This window comes from Nematolebias whitei, chromosome 17, assembly GCF_014905685.2.
Source record: "Nematolebias whitei isolate Nwh7 chromosome 17, NemWhi1, whole genome shotgun sequence".
In the NCBI taxonomy this organism is placed as follows: domain Eukaryota; kingdom Metazoa; phylum Chordata; class Actinopteri; order Cyprinodontiformes; family Rivulidae; genus Nematolebias; species Nematolebias whitei.
The window spans coordinates 24776922-24787127 of NC_056514.1; the positions used below are offsets into that span (position 1 = coordinate 24776922).

The 10206-nt window shown below is 35.7% G+C and overlaps 1 protein-coding gene across 1 annotated transcript in view; it reads right to left on the bottom strand.

The window, feature by feature from the left end:
• Window positions 1–1479: 1479 nt before the first annotated feature.
• LOC119423961 (potassium voltage-gated channel subfamily C member 1) overlaps window positions 1480–10206 on the bottom strand; it is a 47104-nt gene continuing 38377 nt past the window's right edge. Inside the window, exon 4 of the mRNA XM_037691392.1 lies at window positions 1480–3513. Coding sequence (XP_037547320.1) covers window positions 3500–3513 — 14 coding nt within the window. The 3' untranslated portion in view covers window positions 1480–3499. The remainder of the gene's footprint in view (window positions 3514–10206) is intronic.

A 10206-nucleotide genomic window follows, 5' to 3' on the forward strand; every position in this document is an offset into this window, starting at 1 on the left:
GACAAAAACAAAATCCTTTTTTGCAAATAGACAAAAGTTCTAGACCCTGTAACACCTCAACAGAACTGTTGAATACTCTCCGTTTCACACCTCTGAGCCTCCAACTGAAATGTACAAAGAATGGACAGAGGACCATTCAGCTGCCTGAGCTGAGCCCCGGACCAGCAGGGCCTGAAACTCACTTGGGGAAAACCAAGCCAAGGATGAGGTTCTTGAGGAACCCTCAACACGGAGATTATTTCGTTTTATCGCTGCTTTCGGCATCATCAGTCTCCCTTTGGTGGACACCGGTACTTTCTGACATCATTTTGGAAGCTCTGGGTCTCTTTGATTGGCGCCTACACGAACGACTGTGTTGTGTGCTGCAATGAGCTGGCCAGTGGGATGGCAGCAACTCTACGGTAAATGACAGATTGCAAGACCTGACCGTCTTTAAAAGAACAAAAAGTCAGACGAAAAAATGAAAACGAGCTACTTTTACACACTCATGCCGACACTGAGTGTGAGTAGTTTTCAGTTGCCTCTCTGAGGAAGACTTTGCTGCTCTACAACACGGCACAGTGTTTCTAGTTATATCAGGGTGGGAGTTTATGGCAAACGATGACAGAAGGCTAAGGGGAAATGGCAAGACTCTGTTCCCCCTTGACAGATTATCAAGCATGCGTTTTTTACACGTCACTGTGAGGTGTTCACATTATCATTTTTCTATATACTAGAATTTATTACGTTAGAAAGAAAATAGCAAAACACCTACATCCACACACACTACCAGCACACCCGAGTCCTTAAAACCACACACAAACTTCGGAATGGCATTTACTTCCATGCAATCCTGAAATCTCTATTGACTCTTTGCCAGTATGGATCTTTAAGTCGTATCGGACACTTGAACTCCCATTTTTCTACTTAGGTTGAATGGAACAGAACTGCAGATCCCTTCAAAGTCCTATCATGAAGCATCCAAGACCCTAAATGACCCTCAAATCTGAAGCTTTTGAAGATATTCAAAGGACACAAGGTTCTCCGTTTTTTTTTTTTTCTGCTACAATCATGACAACTATTGCATTATTGCCAAAAGAAGAAAGAAAAAAGAAGCAAACTATGAGTACAAGCTGTTAAAAGAGTGGCGTGGAGAGCTGTTCTTTTAGAACTGGTGCTGCTTTTGCTACGGAGGCTGTGCAAACGATTCAGAGGAAACATGGAGTTTGTGATGAACAACAAGTGACGCCCTTTGCTCGGATGCTACAGGCAAAGTCTGTTGATTGAATATTTTGAAAATATACCACTTAATGCATTCAAAAATAAAACTATGGCAGAGGTTTTAAACACTGGAATGAAGAGTGTTGGGCAGTAGTAGCAGAGAGATTTCATCAAACAAAACATTGTTCAGGGTGTACTTTGCAAACATACATGTTTCAATATTCACATTTTTTTAAAACTTTTCAAAACAAAATATAGCTCTTCTCTTTAATTATAATCTTTTTTTTTTAAACATTAATTGCATATAACATTTTTTTAAATTTATTTTATATATATTTTTTGTATCTCTAGCACCCTTGTCTTCAACTAAGGGCTTGCAGAAAAGACAGTCATGCAAAGTAGTCATGCTGGTAAACAAAGATACAAAAATGCATTTATTTTACTTTTTTTTTTTTAAATTAATCGCAGTGTCCATCGTTTGTCGTCGTTATTTTTGTCATAGGCGAGAGTCTGTCATTGCTAATTGTCTTTCAAAAAACATTTTCTCAGTGCCTGTGCAGGGTAAACACGTTTGAACACCCGTCGTGAAGGAATACTTTTCTGTTTTCTGGGACTCCATTTCACGATGGCAAAATATTTTCTTTGCATGATTTTTTTTTTTTTTCTTGCTCGACTCATCCCGCGCAGGAACATCCTCCAAAGTCATGAAGCGTTTTAGATTTGTTTATCAAAATATAGATTTGTTCTCTTTGTACATGTCCACGCTTGCTCTTACTCTTGATCAAATTCCTTCTCATTTACCCCGTTAAGGACACCCCCTGATCTTCATCTTGATATTGACTCGCCAGTGAAGCAGTTGGCAGCAAGAGGGACAAGAGAGAGACAGGGCACAATGCGTTCAGGGAAGTTTTGTGCCGTTTTTGGCAGTGTTGGACATATGAATCAGATTGGTCCCTTTTTAAAACAACAGCATAAACCCACAGCTAATTAAACACATAATCTTTGTATTTTGTTGTGATTTCTGAATGGGCAGCCAATACCTCTTGACTCTCAGTGTTTGAGTACTTGTTTTGACTCTTTGAGTCAGTACATTGTCTCCTCATGACTGCATCAGTCAGACAGGGGAAATATTTACATGGGCTTTCAGGCACCGGATGCTAGTGGCAGTTAAAGGACTGAGAATGTCTGTTAGCATAAGCGGGAGCAGAAACCTCACTCTATATTGAATATCTCTACTAATCTACAACACGTTTACAGAGGGTCGTTTAGCAAGTGCATGCTAAAGGACCTTGGCTACCCAACACAGATTTTCGTGCAAGCTCACATACATGGGAGAGAAAGGTAGGTCTTGTTCCACTAGTTTGTGACTGAAACCATTTTCAGGTTGGTTTGAATGGTTGAGCTAATGCTACATGTGCTTCGTTTGTTCAGCTGCTGTTTTATTGATCTCAGTAGTGGTGAGGAGGGCAGTGTTTCACTCTGATAGAAGTTAATGGAAGACTACACAAGTGCTAAGACTTTAACAAGGGACGATTGGGGGAGGTGCTGTTAAATACTGTGCATTTGTGATTGATCTAATATTTGTGCATCTCTCTTTGACTTCTTTTTGGATGTTTGTTTGTTTTTTTTGTCATGAATAAGACAAATTATTTGTCTCTCATGTGTTCCCTCTACAATTTAGTTTCCTCTTCACTGGAAAGAAACCCAAGAGTGACATCTAGAAGGTCCCTTGAATGCATAAATTTCTCTCACGTTGCACTGTTGATGGATTAAGTCAAGTTATTTCCCAGCCAACAGATGCTACAATGCGTTAGCAGAGATGCTACATTGTTCGTTCAGTCCAGGCGAAGACAAGTGTTCTCTTTGATTTTTCTTCGTCTTCGTCGGAAATGTGTGAAGTTGCTCAGTTGCTCAGCACTGCAGACGATGCTGATTTGGTCGGTAAGCAAGATGGCGTTTACAATGATGTCCGAGAGATGTCATCTGGAATGTGTAACAAGGAGTCCTGTTTCCTCCGAAAAGTGTGTCAGTGCAATGCTCAGTCAGTTTGCAGAAAATATAAGGGGAGGGGGAAGGGTCAGGCAGATGGTTGTCGAAAAAGTGGGGTCGACGTTTCCGAGAGGCTGCTTTGGTAACGATGTGAGGAGCAGACCATGTGATATTTTTTATACTCATGATTAAACTCTGGTCTCTCTTGTCATCTTAAAGATCTCCGTCCACGAGGAGGCTGCTGCTAATGTGGCTCCAGCCACAGTTTTGTTTACCACTTACTGACTCCTCATAAAAGAGAAGGCGAATGCTAGAAACTTAACACTGCAAAGACAAAAACAGAAAGGCATCATTATTACATTTACATGATAATACATCAAATGTATAGAATGAATGAAACTTAACTTTTAGCTTTACAAGCATTCTGTAGATTGGATTATAGAAGCGTTTCACTAATATAAACCAATCTTTTGCTCATACACCAATTTTTATTTCAAACTAGTCAATTACTTTAGATAACACAGGTTCATAATGTTACTGTCATTATGAACAATATAGTGAAATAATCAGGGATTACCATTACCTGTCAAGTGTAGTTTAACTGTGTCAGAATGAAGTGCACACATTTTAAGAACACGCTACAAAAGTATATAAGATAGAAAGATGCAAGCAGAGAAAGTTGGCACAAAATTGTAATCATCGCTGAAAGCTAGAACAGTGGATTAGAGGAAACACGTTGCCAACAGTCCTTTCAGATCTAGAAGGGTGTTTTTCTGATTACAAGGCTGAGTTATGAGCAGCTCATGAACATTCACTAATCAGTATGTGTTCATACACATGTAGAAAATGTTCATAAGATGTGCACATCATGGTAAAACACATGTTGCTACAACAATAAGACATAAAGCTATTTTCACATTTGAAGATGATTGTAAAAGGTAAACTCACAGACAACTTTAATGAGCTTAAACAACTTAGTGCAAACTTTTTTTTGTAATATTGCCACAAAATATGGGAAAATTGCAACAATTGCCAAGGGATTGATACACCTTTGTTGTGACGTCATTACTGCGGCTCCTCTTGTGCACTCTTCATTTCACTCTTTTGCTCCACAGCGACGTTCTTTCACGAGTTTATTGTTTTCCCAACAAGTCCGTTGCAGATTAAAATCTTTTTAGTCGCTTACAAGCAGTAAGCGGCTAATACAATTAGCATTTAGCAGCTAAAACTGTTTGACATGTAGTTGCAATGCAGCTGATCACACAGTCAGTGTAAATTATTTGAAATCACACTTTAATGTAAACTTAAAAAAAAAAACACATTTGATAATTGTTTTAAATTTCAATCAAATTCAACCCACTGTACTCACTAATTGATTTGCAGAGTCTTTTACCCATCAAAGAGGAAAAAAAATATCCCAACAAGTATTGTTTACAACGATTTACCTGCATTATTTTTTATCAATTACGATAATAGGGTTATAAAAAAATATATTTAAAAAAAGTTAAACACAGACTGAGCTGGACCAGTGGAGGAGCCAAAACTTTTTTTATGATAGTAATAATGATGAAACTTATTATTTTCGTCCATGTTGCTCAGAAACTCACGCCTCAGTTTTCCTGCTTATTGGTACGTGGCAGTATTTTACACAGTACTTTTATTATCACGTTTGTTTACCAAAGGCCAAAGAAAAAAAAATTGTCTCTAGAACACTGATAAAGTTAATAAAGCAATTATTTGTTTTCAATATGAAGACTTATTCTTGTGATGGATCCTTGCACACATTAAACATATTAGGAAATTTGCAGTAAAGTGTTTATTATATTATTTAAACTGTTCATTTTATGAAGGACTTTGTCAGAGAGCCATGTTTCCTTATTTGAATCGAAGAAAAAATGAGAAGAAAAAGAAAAAAATGGTAATAAAGAGGATATCTGAAAGTTTAATTCCTACAAGAAAGAAAGAAACGTGATTTTTAAAGTTCAAGCTGATTTAAAAAAAAACAATAAAATCACTCTTTTTATTATTAATAATGGTGACAACTTTTATTTGTTCAGTGACATAAATCTATTTACTTTGTAGACTTTTTCCAGGATTTGCTTTCTAGACATGCATTTTTTGTTATTAAATTAATTTATTTATTTATTTATTTTTGCTGTTGTTGTTGTTGCCTTTTGGACAAACTATAAATTGATCATAAAATCACTGATGGACAAAAATGTTTAAATCATGAGAGGAGGTGGAAAAATTCTGCTCGCTCGCAGACTAAATGATTTTTAATATGTACCAAATTTAATAATGAAATAAACACGTTTTTTTTTTAGAATAGCTCTTGGAAAATTGCACAAAGCCTGGTCTTACCACATAAATTATGGGATATTAGGTTGTTTCTGACCTTGACACGATCAAGGTCGTAAACTAAGCCAGCAAGGCCACTCCTGCATCAAATTCATGATGACTAAGCTGCTCCTCCAAACTCCATCCAGGACTCCAGGACTCTGCCACTAAGATGATAAACCAGTACAACCTCACTACAGAAGTTGATGGTGGACCTACCTCGCTCTGACACAATGATTGGGGGCAACCTTTATTCCTAATATGCCCCTGAAGACCCCACCTGCAAAGACTAATCCCAATCTGGCTGATTTTTATTGTCTAGCAGGGTCGTAATCCAGTGTGAACGGGGCCTTAAGATGTTTTGTGGCTGCTTTAGAATACAACTACAATTTAAATATTTATAAAAGGAAAAGGAAAAAGTCCATTATTAATATATTTAAAATTTGTTAAATTAAAAAAGAAAGCCAGGCTCAGTTTTAAATCCTTGATATAGACATATAGGTGAGTTCATTTCTTGTATGACTAATTTATTACAACTTTACTTTAAGCCTACAGTTATAACACAACTCGGATTAACTGATAAAATACCAGAAACTCCGAACAGATAAGGTGCTTGTATAATTGTCCTGATGACAGCTCAACAATCCAGGTAAATAAACCTAACAAGGTCCTCTGGATGGATTCTTCTTTGTTGAAACGCTTCGTCTTTTATCCAAAAGCAAATGACAAATAGCAAGCGACCATCAGAGCGCTAACCATCGATCATAAGGCTGATGGTCCTCCTTTTGCATATGAACATGGGAACTGGTTGATCCACTATAAGGTGCTGCTTATAGGACTGAGTTTGGTGCAGCTCCTCAGACTGAAGAAAACTTTTGGATAAAAGATGAAACGTCTCAACAAAAAGAATCCGTCAAAAGGACCTGACTCAAACTTGTTAGATACTTGTATATATTTTTTAGAGCCGTTGCGTCTTCTGATCCATTTTGTAGCATCACAGAGAAACGCTCCCACTTTTTGTCCTTGTCATTTACAATTAAGAAAAAAGAAAAAGACGAAACGTCTCAAAAAAATAATAATAAAAAACACCCATAGGATCTGATTTAACTTTGTTGGATTTTTCTATCTGGATTATTGAGCGTGAACTTTGATGTTTTGAACCACTTTGGCCATGGCTGCCTCAGACGAGTCGGCGGGGGAGAGGGCGGACTCCAGAAACCATCTTATCACCATCAAACTGGTTGACCCACTATGTGTAGGTGCCGTTTATAAGACTGAATTTGTTGTGGCTCCTCTGACTGATGAAGTATTTTGGATGAAAGATGAAACGTTTCAACAAAAACAAACTGTCTAGAGGACCCGACTTAACTTTGGTGGATAAGAAGGAGTGGTACATTTATAAGTGCAAGCATCCTCAGAATCTCATATGTAAATTGTAGCCACTTGACAACTATAAAGGTTGAGCTTAAAATGTTTAATGAGGCTTTAAACTCTCAAAAGTGTGAAAGTACAAAGAGAAAATAAAGTTTATGTTCGCTCATGGTCACTATAATTAGTTTTCACAAGAGTCAATTAATAAACACACATGTTCACAAATGTTCAGTTCTTCATTTAAAAAAAAACACCGCCCCAGAATCGTTTCACCTTAAAACAGTGGAAGCTCCTTTTGACATTACACAATACACAGAAATAAAAATACACAGAATCACTTAACAAACTCTGCGTGATGTTTCTGCTGTTTTCAGACAACACGTAATTACAGCATTGATTTCATTAAAACATTTAAATGGAACAACAAATGAGATCACAATTCTGAATTTAAACTACGCAGCTTTTTTTTAATTTTTTTTATGATGACTGCATTAAAAACAAGACAATTCACTTCCAGTCAATGTTAAATTCAATCATCTAAAAGCTGCGTATCTACATTTTTTGGAAGCACGTAGATTTAAAAAAATAAGAACCAGGAATGTAGATTATGACATTAGTATTTTAAAATCCCAACTCTTAAAAAAATGCATTTATTTTTCAACTGGAAAAATTCAACCTTGTTTTTTCCCCCATAATGTTAATCTCAAAATATTTTTCTGGCAAACATCTCACAGTTACAATTTCTTAAGTATTGTCAATTTAGACAATTTGGGGTACAGAAATAGCATTCTTTATAATGACATAGGATAAAAGTAAATACAATATAACACTTTATCCAAACTAAAACCATTGAAATTGGCTGCCACAACTTTAAAAGTGGCTTAAAATAAAACAAGACAAATGGTTGATACTTTTAAACATGTGGAACAGCCAAATCAATGATAAATAGTCCGCCTTGTATGTCTGTGCACGTTGTTTAGGGTAAAAATACATCTGCATATTTACATGATCTGTGCACAGCATGTTGTCCAGCATTAAATTAATATTGCATGTTTATTGCATATGTAAATTTGACTTTTCTCAGCTTTTTTTTTTTTTTTGCTCATCTGTTAACACAAGACATATAAACATGGAAAAGATGGAAATCTTGAAGTGTTAACCAGATAAGAGGTCAAACTTTTTTTTTTTCCCCATTGGTTTAGTAAAAATAAATCAAAAATATTTCTGATTTGACCATTTTTAATAAACATTTAAAACAAAAGAAAGTAATTAAATGAGACAAATAAAATGAACAGGTATGAAGCGAAACAGACAAAGCTGAAGAGACGTATTTGACGGTGTGGTCTCGCTGTTCAAATGTTCAAACATATTTCATATTTTATGCCAACATGCACATTTTAAAGGTTAGTAATTAGTACTGATTGTTAGTAAAGTGCTTGTATTTGTTTAAAGTTTATATAGTAATTACACAGTCCTCCTGAACTGAAGTTGTACTTTTTTAAGTTAACTTCTGAGTAGTTTCTAAATACATTGCATTTGGATTTACTAAAAAAATAACATAACTAATAAATTATTATTATAACATAATAATAGGTATATTTTATGAGATTGTTCTGATTAGAATTATTTTAATTGGTCCATTCAGTCATTTAGTGTTATCAGACAGATAATATATTAGTTAATGTAAAAAGTAAACCAAGGCTTAAAGACTATTATAAAAATACAAGTGGTATGTGGTTAACTGGGCAGGACTACTGAGGAGGTTAAAAAAAAAAGCTACTTGAATCTTCTGAAGCGTGGTTCAGTGGAAAGGTTATAAAGAGTTAATATCTTACCTGTTGTTTGAATGACCTCAGATTAGGTTAGGCAAGCTAACAGCTAGCCTGAGCGCAGCCAAGACCCAAGTGGCTCGTAAACAACTTCAAGCTCAAAATTTCCACGGCAGTTGATGCAAACACTATTTTCTAATTCTTTACATTTGTTTGAGTTTTGCATGATACATTTTTATGAACCCCTGTCTTAACTAGAAATACTACAGCTAGTCACAGCTAGTGGTTTTTTTGCATTCGTAAAAAATTAAACACATAAAATTGTATATAAATAACACTAATGAGAACTTGGCAGTCAGGAAAAGATTTATAAAACTAAAACTGCTGTGAAAACCTTTACGCTGGAGTTGTTTGAGATAGCAACAAATGTTTTTGGTCTTAACCCCACTCTAACTAGCCATTAGCTAGTCAGTCTGGTCAAAATTAAACATTAAATCGCCAAAATGAGGTAATTTAAAGAGTTTCGTTGGAGACGCGAGACCTTAAGGATGGGGGAAGTAATGTAAAGGTCATGGATGTTTTCACTTACTAATGTTAATTGACATAGAACCATGTACATGTATGAAGTCAAGAGTTTCCGTCAACTCAGAGAGGAGTCTGATAACTGATAAACTCTGACACCTTCAACAACTGTGAGCTCTGAAGCAGAGGTCGTGTCTTGACCTCGTCTCGATCTGATTCGTATTTAAGCTTTTACAAAGTCGTTGTCTGCGGCAGACATTGAGATCAGGGCTTCGTATAACATCTTGTATACCTGTTTTCAATTGCCGCACCGCCTTGAAAGAATTAAATCTGGTTGAAAAGATCTTCCCGCTTTCTTGTGTGGCTTATTTCATTAATACGTTGATGATAGTTGATGATATCCAACACTTAATTGTTCATGATATTTCCACAGAACCCCACTTCAAAAGATCTGAACTACTGCATTGAAAGCTTTTTGAATGACTTTGAAAAATTCACGTTCAAGTTGTGCTAACTTACTCTGATTGTTTAACTTTGATCATATTTACAGATTATTTTCACAGCTCCATAACACATTTTACACAACATACTTCATACATACAAAAAGTCGTTGTATCAAGTGTTGACTTCTCTTAGCAGCTACATATTTAAATCATTTATCTCCTCCTAAAATGACTGAATGGACATTTAGCTACTTAATGCACAGTTTCAGTTGCATATATGGGGTTGTATCAGCAGTGAGCTAAACAAAAATAATAAACTATTTTATACACAACAGTTTGTGTTTTGTTTTGTTTTTTACTCTGGACATCAATTAGGTTGACTAATGAAACTAATAATAAATTGTTCTATGGCATAATGTTAATACTGTGGTCTATGGAGGCTGAACAATATCCAAATATCTGCTCTTTTGTACATTATAATCCACAAACAAAAAATCAGTTCAGCAACCATAGAACACAGTATAAACATAACGCCATAGAACAATTTATTATTAGTTTCATTAGTCAACCTAATT